The following is a 14,802-nucleotide window of genomic DNA, read 5'->3' on the forward strand; positions in this document are numbered from 1 at the left end:
TATAAGATCAATCTCATTCCCTCTCTCATGAGTGCACACACACACGTGCGCACACAGGCCCCCCTAGTAACCTTAATCTAAACTCTCGAGCATTTTGTTTCCCTCTTGGACCGTTTCAATAATAGGTCCTCAAAGGGATTCAGGAGACACCATCCTCACTTCTGGATTTGCCCACTCAATGTCTGACCCTTCAGCCCAGCCAGCTCTCCTGTTAGCCTTCCTGGCACATAAAGGCTGTTCCACAGAGACTTCCCAGGACCACTGTCTCTAACGACCCACTCCTGTCAGACTTCCTGCTTCTGGCGGCTCAGCTGACCCACTTCCCTTTCCCTCCAAGGTGTCCAGCCTTCAGATTTCAGCTTGTCTCTAAACACAATCCCCTGGCCTCAGTTTCCCCAAAGCTTTGGCTGAGAGGTTCCTCCTCTGGGACCCACCCAGGCCAGGCTAAACCCAGGCCTCACTCCAAGAGGAGTTCCTTCCAGACCCGTGTGCACAGCGGAGCCACACAGGGGGTTGTCAGTACTCCGTCCTGCTTTCCTCTTACAAATGCAAGCACGTTAGAGCTTGCGTCCCAGGCCCGGGCTCTGAAAAGCTGGCCACACACGCCATCGGCAAGCTCCCCAAGGGAAGCGCTCCAGGGGAAAAGGTAACTTGGGGGAACAGATCTGAGGGCGGCAGGAAGGAGCTGCTGGGGACAAAGGCTACTGGCTGCCAGGAGCTGACGCTGGGTGGGGGGTGGGGGCGGCTGGCCGGCCTGCCTGTCACCCGAACCCCCTTCTCAGCCCCCAATTAGATGGTTCGAGCCTAAAAAGGGAAACGTTGTGAGCCAGTTGTTGCCTTGCTTCCTGTCCTCAGCTTGCCAAATTCCTGCTGAATTCCTTCTCCTCCTCTTCCTGGCCCCCTCATTCTCCTCTCTCTGCCACCTCCTGAATCAAACTCCTGAACTTGTCCCAAAGTCCCCTCAGCTCCACAGACTGCCTTTTTGTTCCCCCGAGGAGCGATCTGGGAACCCTGCGACACAGAGCCAGGACACCTTGGGAGCCAAGCTGATAGGAAAGCCTTGGGGTTCTCAAGGTCATGACCTGGGAGCTGCCCCCCTCTCCTGTGTCTAATCCCCAACCCCACCCAGCAAGTGGGATCTCTCTCCACACGTGAGCCTCAAGACTGTCTTCAGGATAGAAATTGGGGGCAGGGGGCTTGAGGAGGTGGGGGAAGCAAAACACCTGCCATTCAAGCCACTGCCTGGGAGGTGGGCAGTGCCTAGGAATGGAAGGGGAGGCCGGAGCCCAGCTGACAGGTGATGGGAAATTTCACCCACCTGAGGCCTTTGGCTTCCCTCAGAGGATGGTAAAGGGGAGCCTGGGACCCCCACCCCTGTCACACCCACACCAGCCACCTGACACATTGAGTTACGTAACCCCTCAGTTTCATCTGAAAAATGGGAACCCTAGTGCTGTTTCATGCGGAAGCTAAAGAAATAAAATGGGATAAAAAGAGGTGCCCAGTGCAAAGCACAAAGTAAATGCCACATGCTAGCTAAATATTCATTCCATCCCCTTCCCTTCCTCCCATGCACGTGAGTGGTGTCCAGTAAAGGCACCGCTAAACGGCTGACCTGTTCCGGGGGGTAGGAGGTGCTGCACATCCACCCTGGCCAGGATTCCTCTAACTCACGGCCCACAGGCTTGGTTCTCATTGACCAACTCAGGTCCTTCTCGCCCTGTCTTGTTTTGCTTGAAACCTCAGCATGGTCCAGCCAGGTCTGCCCTGCCCTCTGCAGGAACCTCAGTCCTGGGTGCCACTGGCCCTTCCAGTCCCATTGTGCAAAGGAGGTCGATGAACAGATCAGGGTCTGGATTACAGCTCCTCCCAAATCCCTCCTGGGTCAGCTGCCTCTTCTCTGGGCCCTCTGGCAATGGAGGCCTTTCCCTTGATCCTAGAGGTCATTCTGGTGAGTATGGTCAGCTGGGTGAGGGCGATAAGGGCAGGCACGCAGCCCCCTCCATCCTCTTGCCTGGGGCTGGGGCCAGAGCCAGCCTTAACAGGGCAGTGAAGGAATAGAGGAGTTGGTGTGCCCCAAGCTCTGCTCCCTCCCACAGGACCAGCCTTGCCCAATGGGTTTCCTTTTGGGCAAAATGAAGATGACCAAAAAGATGGCTCTGAGGGTTTTCACAAAGACTGGGATTCCAGGGTGCAGCTCCCCAGAACTTGGAGCTTAGGCAATACTCAAATCCTCCCAAAGTCTTGGAACACCCTCTAGGGGCTGCAGCCTGCTCAGGCCTAACCCACGTTCTCTATTTGTTCCTGCACTGAGTTCAACTCAGTTCAGCCAGCTTGGTTCCTGGTTCTTTAGTTTGTTCATTCATTTGTTCGTTCATTCATTCATTCATTCATTCATCCACTTATTCATTCGTTCTGCAAGCAAGGACTGGGTGCCCCTTCTGCACCAGGCTCATGCTAGGCACTCAGCCCATAGAAATGATTCAAACTCAAGGCCTGCCCTCATACCAGCTTTTACATGCACTTGAGAACCCACGCCTGATACTCCTGGGGTAACTAAAGACACAGCTGAGAAACCAGGCCGCTGGTTAGCAGCCCCCTCTCTCCTGTGCCTTCTCCAGCGCCCACACCCTGCTGTGAGGGTCCCCCGCCAGACTCCCTGCTCTCACTCCAGATCAGGAACTTCTTGAGGGCGGGGCTGGGCCCCTTGCACTGGTGGCACTCAGTGAAGTCGGCTGGAAGCACTGGATGAAATCTGCACCCAAATGGACCCATCCACAGAAGCAGAATTCCCATGACTGGGGAGGGGCTGAGGTGCGGAGTAAATGAGACGCGTGGGAAAGGCCTGCCCCAGGCCTTCGGGAAACGGTGATTCCCTCCTTCCCCTCGCCTTCGCTGCCTGGGATCACACAATGGTTCAAGAGTCATTTTAGGTGGTCCCCAGGTGAAGTGGCCGACTCAGGTGTGCCCTGGTCCTGTTCCAGAAGTGCCCATTGTCCCAGCCTGGCCCGAGTGAAAAGGGCCGCAGGTCTAGGGGTTGCAGAGAATGACTCACTGGCCAGGAGTCAGCGTTGACTCAGCAGGCAGGAGTCAACTAAATTAGCACGCTATTCCATCTCCAGTGTTTCTTTTAAGAAGCCTTCATCTAACCCCAGGTTTTCCTGGGTCTACCCCTCCTACAGCAAGGTCCGGAGAGGGAGCATGGGGGCAGGAGGAGGTGGAAGGCAGCGATGGACTTGGGATCAGATGAAGAGCCCCTGCCCCCTCTCAGGATTGGAGAGATGGAATCTCTGCTCTGTAACTGGGGCAGCGCCAGGAACATGCTGGCCCTGGGACGCTGCGCAACCGGGCACGCGGTCACTGCGCCCCCTAGTGGGAGTCCACTGCCTTGGCACCCGCCGCGGGCCCTGGTCCTCACCCACCTGCTCTTCCCTGGGATGCGGGACCATAACCTGCTCAGAAAAAGGAGCAGCGCGGTGTGTATTTGTGCGTTTGTGTATGTGCGTGTGTGCGATGTGTGTGTGTCTTCGGATTCCTTCACTGCTTTGCCCATTACTGCACGAAGTCAAGCTGATGCCCCCAGCCCAACTCCAGTGTACTGAATCAAAGTGTATAGAGCCCTCAGGTCTCAGTTTCCTCATCTGCGTTTCAAGAAGATTGGAGCCGGATGGCTGCTAAGGTCCCTTTCAAGTGCAATTGTAGAGTTCTAAGGCCCTGTGACTCCAGAGTGGGGAGCTGGGGAGGCAGAAGAAAAAGTAGCAAATCCCTTGGAAAGTGCCTCCTCTAGTGAGCAGTGGAAATAGTCCAACAGTACATTTCTTTCCTTGCCCCTCACATCCAGGAGGCCAGTTCAGAGAGGACATGTGAGGAGTGAGAACAGCTGCCCCTGGGAATTCATCAGACAGCTCCTGCCCCCTCCCACCCCCCAGGGAGCTCATGACTCACTCGACTGGAATTTTCTTCTCCCGCTCTGGTATTTGCTGGGAGTTGGAAACTGGAAGCTGTTGGCCCTCTGCAGAACTGTGGTGGGAAAAAGAAAGAGGGAGAGAAGATGGGGAGGGAGGAAGAGTCTGTTAAACGGGTAGGATAAACAGGGAGTTTTTTCTTATGGCCCAGTTACCAAAAGTTAGTAGACTAATGGTCATAATTGACTGAGCCCCTTCCTTTCCTCAGACCGAACCATCCTGTCCCTATGACACACACTTCCAACTTTTCATTCATTCACTCATCAAATTGTTTTGAGACCCTGCTATGGGCCAGGTACTGCCCTCTTTCAGAAAATATCTCAAATTATGAGCCATCATTCTAACTCACCCATTGTTAATAAGCATGTGTGCATGCATGTTTATATGCATACATGTATATACATATGTCCGTATATACACAAGCATATACGACACGTTCATTTTAAGCAGAGCAGCTCTTTGGAGCTGAAGTCTCCCATCAAAGCCCCAAATGTGTCATAGATGAACCAGAGCTGCTCTCATCGAAGCCTGGAAGCTTCAGAAAGCTCCACCCTCTCTCTACCCCCAGAGCCCCCAAAACCCTTTGGGAACAAGTTTTAACTGAACTCCTGGACACTCCATGGCCACAACCCCTCCTCTTGGCCTGCTTCCGATGGAAACACATTTGCAGGATGCCGTGGGCTGCGTTATGAAGACCCTTTGCCCAGCTGGGCCTTGAGAATCAGCTGAGCAAAATTAACATCACAGGCAGAAGAAATGGGTCTTAGCCATTTGGGACCTACTAGTGGGGTGTAAATGTACCCCGCTCCCACACTGGGCCCTCAGATTTGGCCTCAGGCTCCAGGTCTCCGTGGTGGTTCCATCACGGCCGGAGAGAAAGACGGGGCAAGGCACACCTGAACGGCTCCCACACGTGGGACCAGGAGGTGTGGAAGGAAAGGAAGCCCGCAGGACTGATGTGGGCGTGGAGAGTGGGTGGGGAAGCTTTGAACACAGCTGGCCCTGCCCGCCCTCTGTCTGCAGGAAGTCCTAGATTCCACTCCCCGCCAGGGCTCAGAGCTGCTGTCAGCTCTTACCAGCCAGGCTGTGGAGCACAGGCGTCCACCCGACCTGGGGGCTTCCTTTCCTCAGCAGGAGGTCGTTTAGCTCCTGAGCTCCTTGGCTCCCCTCCCTTATCAATTTGGAGAGCTTTGCTCCTGCTGTGTCTGGTCTGGCGGTTCCCCATCCCACAGGTCTGCAGTCATAATCAAGCTCACGGGTTTGAGGGGGAGGAGCCTATGTGGATAGGTGAGGGTGCCATCTCCCTGTCTCCCCACTGCAGCATGAACAGTCTACGTACAATGTAGGGCCACTTCCCCCTGCCAAGTGCAAGTCATGGGTGTTTTACATAAGGAACAAGCACAGCTGATTCCTGCAGACCAGAGTTAACCTCTTCATCACCTAATGGAGAAATTACTCAAGAAACACAGAAGAGTGCCAGAAGCTCTTACTGCTTCTCCTCGGCTCTTAACTTTGTGGAATGGGATTTATTAGAAATGGTTAAAATTCATGAGAGGTTTTCCATCACTGGTGTTTACAGGGCGTCCATGCACACATTTTTACCACAATAGGAATAGAGTGGGTAGTCATGATTTGATCCGGTAATTTTGAGCAGAGTAAAGCAGGGCTGTTCCCTTCTTTTTAGTTTATAGTATATTTATTTAATGTGTTTATATTTGTTTTAAGGGAGTACTTTTGGAGATCTTAGTGTATGACTCTCTGCAAAAGGAGTAAGAGGGTAAGTATTGTGACACAGGGTGCTGATGACATCATTTTATTAACAATAAATGTCCTCCATAGGCCATTGGACCATCCTGTTATCAAATTATTGCCAGAAAAAAAATGGATAAATACCGATTTTTCTAAATCAGAATAATTTGAGGGCAGATTCCCTCCTAACTGTAACTGGTTTATGTCCAAGAACCCAGTGCACTAGATCAATTCGTTTAGTTGTTTAGGCGTGCATTTTATAACTAATGCATCCAAGCAGGCCTCTAGGAAGCTGCTCTTCTGCGATTCCCAAAGCGCAGGACGTGGCCCTCCTGCCTGGAGGCATCTGGGGTGCTTCCATAAACGCAGATACTGGTCCCCACTCTAGACCCAAGGCATCTGAATCTCTGAAGGAGGGAACCTAGGGATCTGCCTCTTAAGCAGGATTTTTACGAACCACTAAACTAGGTGTTTTAGGGGAGCATTACTGAACATTTTCTATGGCCTCTATTACACAGGGCTCAGTTTCTGTTTTAAACCATCATGGTGGGCATGCTCTATGCTAAAGAACTTTGAGGAGGGGATACGTTCCTTGATGAGCTGTGGCAGTCCCAGAGTCTTTTCAAAGGTGGTAAAACATATACAATATAAAAATCACCATTGTAACCACCTTTAAGTATAGGGTTGAATGGCATTAAGTACATTCACGTTGTTGTGCAAACAGTAATTCCATCCATCTCCGGAACTTCTTCATCCCACTGAAACTCTGTCCCCATTAAACAATAATCCCCATCCACTCTCTTCCCCCAGCCCCTGGTTATCACTTTTCTATACTTTCTGCCTCTGTGACTTTAACTATTCTGGGTGCCTCATAGAAGTGGGATCATACAATACTTGTCCTGGCTTAGTTCACAGTTCACTTAGCCTAGTAACTTCAAGTTTCATCCATGTTGTAGCATGTGTCACAACTTCATTCCTTTTTAATGCTGAATAACATTCCATTGTGTGGATATAGCACAATTTGTTTATCCATTCACCTGTTGATGGACATTTGGGTCACTTCTCCTTTCGGCAATTGTGAAAAATGCTGTTATGAGCACGATGTACAAACCAGGCATCTTTTTAAAGCAACATCCTGGTCTTTTTCGGCATGCCCTCGGCTAAGCTCCGAGTCATTTACCCAGGTGAAAATAGTGATTAACAAAGCTCCGTGACACCCACAACATGATGTCAACCCTACACTATCTGGTAAAGTGATGGACTCACCACAACCAGCAACATGAAACACAGAGCTTAGACTATGCCAGCGATTGTAGCCTTACAATGTGGTCTGCTTGGCAGTGATGGAAATCATGATGGATAAAGACAAAACCAACAGAAGATTGCTTGAAAGTCGTGAGGTCTATTCACTTCTCTGTCTACTATGTTTCTTATTCTGGAATTAAACTGGACTGTGAAACAAAATGCTTTAGCCACACGGCCTTGATCTCTCTACCTAACCCCATCCTCCTGGGAGAAGTTCTCTAGCTGAGTCATGTTTTGCTGTCATGCTCTCACCTGCCAGCAAAGGATGCTGCACGAAACAGCCTTGGGAAAACTATTGCTGCATTTTCTGCAGACCCCATTGTTCAAGACACGACCAAACACACCTCTCAATATCATCTATTTGACATGAGCTGGAAGATTTCCATAGGGTGAAGCATTAGGAAAAGTGGTACCGGCTCTGAGACCTGCTGCAAACCAATGTATTTTTTTTCCTTGTGAACAGTCAGAAGTAATTGTCTGTTTCCATTTGAACTCTAGCTGCCAGAAAACTCAGAATCAAATTTATGATTCCACTAGAGCAACTGTTTAGGATCATGGTCTGCCTCTCTGAGGTCTATACCTCCTAAACTGGTTTTCCCTTTCATGTATATATCTTTAGGCTTTATCTTTCATATATATAGACACACAATTTTGTTTTATGTCTTTCTTGTAAGTTGCCTAAAATCCTCTGACAGTTTGAGGAGAAAGGAGAAATGGAGGGAAGGGATGAAAGGTGGGCAGTCTTCGTATCTATAAATGAGGAGGCTGGAGCCCAGGGTGATGGAGAGGCCAGCAGTACCCAAGACTCTGTACACTGCCTGTGCTAAGCCTCTCTGGACAGCACTACAAACGGTACTTAGCAAATGTGTTTTAATGGCAATGTGTCCTTTTTAAAAACAGCTCACATGAGAGGGTAAATCCAGAGTTTACAGGATTCTGGCCCCAGCCCTGGTCTTCCTGTGAAACCATCACTCGTAAGAACATTTCTAGGTTCATGTGGCAGTTCTGCTCTCGGCCACCAGAGGGAAGCGCAGGACAAGTAGAGCTGCGGCTTTCCCCGGGCAGCTAAGGCCATTGGTCCTGATGATGGCAAGCTGCTATTAGCCTGTTTCTTCCCACCCACAGGTCACTAGTTGCCCTTGACTAAATCAAAACATTCAGTTCAAGGCCCTTTATTAAAACAAGCCGGAATGCTAAAGACAATGGCTTCTTTGGGTGTGCAGCATCCAGCACTGGGCCACACCACTTACTAAGCTGTGTGAGTCCTTGGGAAAACACTCAGTCCATTTGAACACCTGTAAAATGGGCTTCATGCTACTTACCTCACATGGTCATCCTGAGGATGAAATGGGGCCGTGTACAGGGAAAGCCCTGGCCAATACAGGCACTCAGTGATACATACGGCATTTGTTACTGCGCATTCCACAAGTCACCAAGCACTGGTAGTGGCCCTGTGCTGCCCCCTGGTGGCACCAGAGAAACTGTGCTGCTCAGAGAGGTGTGTGGTCCAACAGCAGCTGAGCCCACCTCCTTTTCCCTCACGGGCTATGGAATGCCAGAGGGCCCCTCACAGATATTCAGAGGACGCTGCTCCAGGAAAGAGGGTGCTGGGGCCCCCTTATCTCTGCCTGTGACACATAGCCAGCCAGCCCCCTCCGCCTCCTTCCCACTTGAGATTCCAAAGCTGCCCATGGAGAGGGAGGCTGGGCCTGGGTCCAGTCCCCTCACCCCCACTTGTACCCCGGCCCCCAAAGGTCTCAGCTCCACTGCCTCTGAGCCTGAGGGCCAGGCCTACTGTCACGTGGTCCTCCATGAGGAAAAACCGTCCATGGGGGTCCCTGTCCCCCCTGCCCCCTTCCACCCCCATGTCCCAGGATCACGCAAGCCCGTCTGTCTGTCCCGCCCAGGCAGGCCCTCTGCTCACCACGCACAGCTTCAGGCTCCTCGAGGCCACGTGGAGAGACTGCCCTGGGCAGGGCCTCCCTCAGGGAGCTGTGCTGGGCGAGGGGCTTCAGGAGGGGTGAGGGTCGGGGTCCCTGTCGCCGGGGTCTTTCGTCCCAGGGCTCTGCACTGGAGGCCTCACTGCCACCACGGTCTACCTCTTCGTCCGAGCTGGGAGGAGGAAGGAAAGAGCAGGTGAGCAAGGAAGCCTGCCATCCCGGCCGCACTGTGCCCTGCCCGTCGCTGCCCTCCAGCAGGCAAAGGGGTTCTAGGGCAAGGGCCACGGGTTAGTTACCTCTATGCCTGGCACCCAGTCTCTGGCTTTGTTATGGGCTGACCCATGCCCCGCCCCCCAAATTCACATGAAGTCCTAACGCCTAGTACCTCAGAATGTGACTGCTTTGAGAAACAGGGTCTTTAAAGAGGTAATTAGATTAAAACGAGGTCATTAGGGTGGGCGCTAATCCAATCTGACTGGTGTCCTTACAATTTTCCTTACAAGGAAATTTAGACACAGGCATACGTACGAGGAAAATGCCACATAAACGAGAAGACCACCATCTACAAGCTGAGGAGAGGGGCCTGGAACAGAATCTTCCCTCATGGTCCTCAGAAGGAACCAACCCTGCTGACACCTTGATCTTGAACTTCTAGAACCGTGAGAAAAGAAATCTCTGCTGTTTAAGCCACCCGTCTGTGGTTCTTCATGGCAGCCCTAGCACGCGAATGCAGGCAAGTTCAGATCAGAGCAGGTGAAAGAGGCCCAGAGATGTACAATGAAGTACTCATGTGAAGGCTGGTCCTCTCACCCTCACCGTCCCCGAGCAGGACTCCTGAGCTCTCTGGGGTAGAATGAGCTCATCATTAGGACTTGGGCCTAAAACGTCAGGCATTAAGTACTGCTTGCTTCCCTTGGGAACAGATGAGGGAATGGAAAAGACTACAGAAAAGAATGCGTGGGGGGATATTTAGCCTGGGTCTGAAATAGCCATCAGGAATTCAGGTGGTGTGGGAGTGGAAGCGGGGTGTCCTAGGTAGTGGGGACAGCTCAGCACAGTCCTGGGGTGGGGAAGCACAGAACCTATTGGCTAGTGACATTTTCATGAATATGTATATTTCTCTCTCTTTCTCTCTCTTCCTCTCCATGTCCAGCATGCTTCTTTGTGTGAGGGCACTGCCCCTTGTCCATCTGTGAGCTTTGGTGGGCCATCTGTCCATCAGCCTGCCCAAGCCTGCCACTCACAATAGCACCCCGGGCCAGTTCATCGATTAGCCCTAATGTAATGTTAGTACCAGTTGGAGCCCAACCTTGAAATCTTGATATGTGGACATGAATCTATGGATGTAGGCTGAGGCCCCCAGCAGCCAAGAGTTCCACATACGGGCCTCTCCGTGGATGGCTATAGATCCAACATATTTGCCTTTGTTACTTAAGCTTCTTTGGGTTGTTCTACACCCTTGACATGTTAATTCTTCGATCCTGACAACTCCCTACGGATTATCCCATCTTACAGATGGGGAAATGGAGGCACAGAGAGGTCACACTGCAAGTGAGTGGGGGTAAGACCAGTTCCCGAATGCTGTCCCCTTGCCCAACCCATCCTGCCCCCGTCCTGCAGCAGCAGGAACGTACCTGCTGTCGTCACTGGTGACCAGGACACGCACAGCCAGCACGTCCTGCCCAACCACTTCCTCCCCGGGGCTGATCCTCACTGACGTCCACTCAGAGGGCAGGGGGGAGGCGGCTCCGCCAGCCACATCCCCGTGCTCGAGCTCCGGGACACTCTTGGGCTTCTTGGGGGAGGTTGGTTCATCTGTTGAGAGGAGAAGAGGGTCTAGAGAGATGGTGGGAATGGACCGCCCCACAGGGCGCCTGCCCTTCCTCCAGAGGCTTGGGTGGACACTCTAAGATGGACCTCATCCACCGTGCCATCACTGGATCCCCACCACTTAGCCCACCGGACACCCCAGCATTTAGAGCACATGTCTTGGGTGCAGGGCACGAACGTACACGCTGTCTGACTTAAGAGTATAGGAGGGTCTGTAATGTCCATAGGTCCCACCCCAGGTCCACCAGCCTCTGCATTGCTGTTATCAGAATCACAATGTCCAATGTGTCGCTAAACCCAGTGGTAACTTCTCATTTCTCATCTTACTTGACACACCAGAAGCCTCTGACCCCGCTGATCACTCCTTCCTTCTAGAAACAGCCCTTCTCTCAGCTTCCAGGACAGCACAACCTGGCTCCCTCCTCCCCACTGGCTACCTCCTTCTCCCTTTGTTTCTTTCACTGGTTGCCCCCGCCCCACCCCGTGACCTCTGAGCACTGGAAGGTCCCAGGACTGTCTTTGAACCTCTTCTCTTCTCATCTCCACTCATGTCCTTGATGATCTCATCTGGTTTCAGCCTTAAATAACCCTAGACAACAATGACTCACACATCTCTCTCTCCAGCCTGGACATTCCCCTGAATCTAGACGCGTATACGCCACCGCTTACTTGGCATCTCCAGGTGGATGTCCAGTAGACACATCACGCTCATGCCCATGGAATTCTCCATCTCTGCCTCTCCCCAAGCCTGCCTCCCGCATGGCCCTCCCATCTTGGTAAATGGCAACTTGGGCCTTCAGGTTGCTCCAGGCAACACTTCAGTGTTATCCTTGACTCCTTTAGTTCTTTCACTCTTCACTCAAGCTATCAGCAAATCCAGTTGGCTCTACCTTGAAAATACGTCAGGAATCCAGGCACCTGTCACCACCTCTTCTGCTGCCACCCTGGCCCCAGCCACCATCACCTCTTGTCTGGGTTACAGAAACGGCCTCTACTGGTCTCCCTGCTTTCCCTCTGGTCATGCTCCACCCCTCAGTCTATTCTCAACACAGCTGCCGAGTGCCTGTTAACATGTAAGTCAGATCACGCCACCCCCTGTCACAATCCTCCAGGGCCCCTGTGACCTCAACTCCCAGTGCTGTCCCCGGCTCTCTGCTCTGACCACGTGACCGCTGTGCTGTCCCTCCGCACGCAGCACGCCCCCCATCTCAGCCCCGGCTCAGAGGTTCTTGCCTCTTTCTTGGAGACACTGCCCCCAGAGGGCAGGGCTCGCTCACCCGCCTCCTTCAAACCTTTGTTGCCTTCTCAAGGAGGTGACCCTGACCGTCCTCCTGAAACTGCAAACCACACCCTCAGCACTTTCCTTTCCTCTTTATTTTTATTCATAGCACATCGCACCTTCTAATAAACTATACACTTTTCCCATTTATTTTGTTTGTTATTTCTCTCCCATGCCTAGAATAAAAGCAGTGATTTTCGCCTTTCATTTCTTGCTAGAATGGTGCCTGGTGAAGAGTAGATGCTCAATAATAAATACCTGTTAAATGAATCAATGAATCAATGAATGAATAAATGAGCAAGACAGGCAGCCCAAGTCCCAGATCCCTCTTGGCCACTAACTGGCTCCACGACCCCCTCTCTGGTCACAGCGGGGTAGGAGTCCTTTCTCCTCTCTAAGGCTGACATTGCACTTGAACTTGGCTCCTCCTACACCGCCCCTACACTGCCCCCCCCCCGCCCCCCTGCCCCGGTTAAGGACCATTATCTCCTCTTCCCCGTGTCATTAATTCTTTGTCTACTGGATCTTTTCCATCAGTATTAACATATGCTGAAACCTCTCTGGTTTTAAGAAGGCCATTTTTAATCCCAGTTCCCCCCTCCCCCCACTCCCCAGCCAACTCTTCTTCCCCCTTCCCAGCCGATCTTCTGGGAAGACTTTGCTGCACTTTCTCCACTTCCTCACCTCCCAGCACTCACTCCTCAATCCCCTATGATCCTGCCTATGCCTCCACTACCCGAACTGCCCCCAGCAAAGTCCCTAGTGCCCTCCTTGTTGTCGCTAAATCCAACTCACAAGGCTTTGGGGTCCTCCTGCAGCTCTTGCCCTCTGAGCCCTCCCTGCTCCCAGGGCGCTTACTCTCCCTGCCTAGCTGACCGTTCCGTCTCAGCCATCCCGACTTCTAGCCAACGCTGAAGTCCCGGGTTCTTCATGCTTCTACCTGGGCCCTCTCATTTTTTTCACCACACACACTCTTTCTGGGAGATGTTATCTACTCTTTACTTATCATCTGCAAAGGTAACTCGAGAAATTTTGATTTTTATGTGCAATGCCTCACATTTTAAAATACTACACACACAGGTCCAACGCGACACGTCTACAGCCAGATGCAGCCAGTGGTTTGCCAGTTTGCAAGCCCTGGTACAGGGCATGCTTGCTGCGAGGACATGTATGCACCCTTCTGCACTGGGGCGGCTGTGGACAGAGGAGGAGCATCTGGGAGCAGGTATCATAACTGGATGCTTGACTGTGTCGTTATTATAATGGCAGCAGCTTACTTTTATCAAGGATTGTTTAAGTGTTTAACATGTAATAAGTCTATTAAATTCCACACAAGCTTCCGAGAAAAGTAGTATTATCCCCATTTTGTTGCTGAGGAAACAGGTGAACAGAGAGGTTAAGACACCAGCACTCGGTCGGACATTTCGTCAAAGGACGGGGACCAGTCTGTATGTCTGTGAGCACAACCAAGCCACAAATGGACAGCAGTGCACGTGGCCATGATTCTGGGAGTTTGGACTGGAAGACGTCCCCAGTTCTTCACTTCCTCCCCATAACAGAGTTATGGTTTGTCCTATGACCTTGCGGTCCTTCCCACTGGAGTAGATGGGGTGAGCTTCCCTGCTCAGTTGACATGAGGCTTGGCCGTGAGACTTGCTTCGACCAGTGGAAATCAGTGGGTGTGACATGAGCAGCGGCTTTCAATGGCCTTGCTGTCTGGCTAGTCCACTCACACTCCTGCTCGCTGGCCATGAGAAGAGTTCGTCCCAGATGGCTGCTGCCCCTTCAGCAGCCTAGGTGCCCGACTGTGGGCACATGGAACAGATCTGGAGCCAACCTATGGTCTAGCCGATCCCATGAGAGCCCAGGTCACCCTTACACCTGCAGCCTGAAGCAGAGCCACTCAGCCAACCCACAGACCCACGAGCAAGAAAAATGATGTTACAAGCTACTAAGATTTGGGAGACTTGTTACAGAATTGCTGTAGCAGAGACCCGGCTCTATACCTGGTTTATATCTGAGTATAGGCGTATGTGCCTGTGAGCTCTGTGCACAGATACTTATAGGGTCAGCAGAAGCTACTGTGCCCTCCTCTGATCCAGGCTTGTGCTGGAGATTTGGAGATAAATCAGCCATGGGTCTCCTTCTGCCTTCAAGGGTCTCTTTCTGCCCCACAGGGGAAAGAAGGTCTGTTGACAAATATCTGCATTAGAAGGTAGACCACAAAGAGTGAGGCCAGGACGAGGTGGGAGGGGAGGGAGATCTGACTTCCAAGCAATAAAGACTTTGGGTAGAAGGCACCGTTTTAATGGGGCTTGAGGATGCGTAGGATTTGAACAGGGAAGGGAGGTGGCAGACCCCTGGGAGCAAGAGCAAAGTGGGAAAGCACTGCCAACTGCATGGGAACAGAAAATAAGTCCATGCGACTGTACAGACAGGGGAAAACCAGTGGGAAACTGGTCAAACCAGTGGGAAATGATTGCTTTGACATCAAACCAGGAAGGGCCTTGAATGGAGCCCCATTTCTGCTGGTGAACTTGTTCCTGTTTTCTCCCCAAGTCCGGAGGCCCTTCCACTCTCCCCCAGAACCCAGGGAGACAACAAAACATGTTCTCCTATATACAGTTTTTAAGCCCATTTTACAGATGAGGAAACCGAAGCTCAGAGGTGTTATCTCACTTGTCTGGGGTCACACAGCTCCTAACTGCCAGAGCCACTTTTGCCTCTGGGCTTG

At 51.8% G+C, this 14,802-nt stretch overlaps 1 protein-coding gene across 11 annotated transcripts in view; it reads right to left on the bottom strand.

Annotated features, from left to right (window-relative positions):
• MICAL2 (microtubule associated monooxygenase, calponin and LIM domain containing 2) overlaps positions 1-14,802 on the bottom strand; it is a 214,925-nt gene that overhangs the window by 56,850 nt on the left and 143,273 nt on the right. For all 11 annotated transcript variants that reach the window (XR_010946137.1, XM_067749868.1, XM_067749866.1 and 8 more), the window contains 3 exons: positions 10,594-10,774; positions 8,944-9,131; positions 3,946-4,020 (listed from right to left, as the gene is read on the bottom strand). Coding sequence is in view for 10 of the 11 variants with exons in the window: in XM_067749868.1 (XP_067605969.1) it covers positions 3,946-4,020; positions 8,944-9,131; positions 10,594-10,774 (444 nt within the window). In the remaining variant the exon portion in view is untranslated. The remainder of the gene's footprint in view (positions 1-3,945; positions 4,021-8,943; positions 9,132-10,593; positions 10,775-14,802) is intronic.

The sequence above is a fragment of the Pseudorca crassidens genome, chromosome 9 (genome assembly GCF_039906515.1).
Source record: "Pseudorca crassidens isolate mPseCra1 chromosome 9, mPseCra1.hap1, whole genome shotgun sequence".
NCBI classification, from domain to species: Eukaryota; Metazoa; Chordata; class Mammalia; order Artiodactyla; family Delphinidae; genus Pseudorca; species Pseudorca crassidens.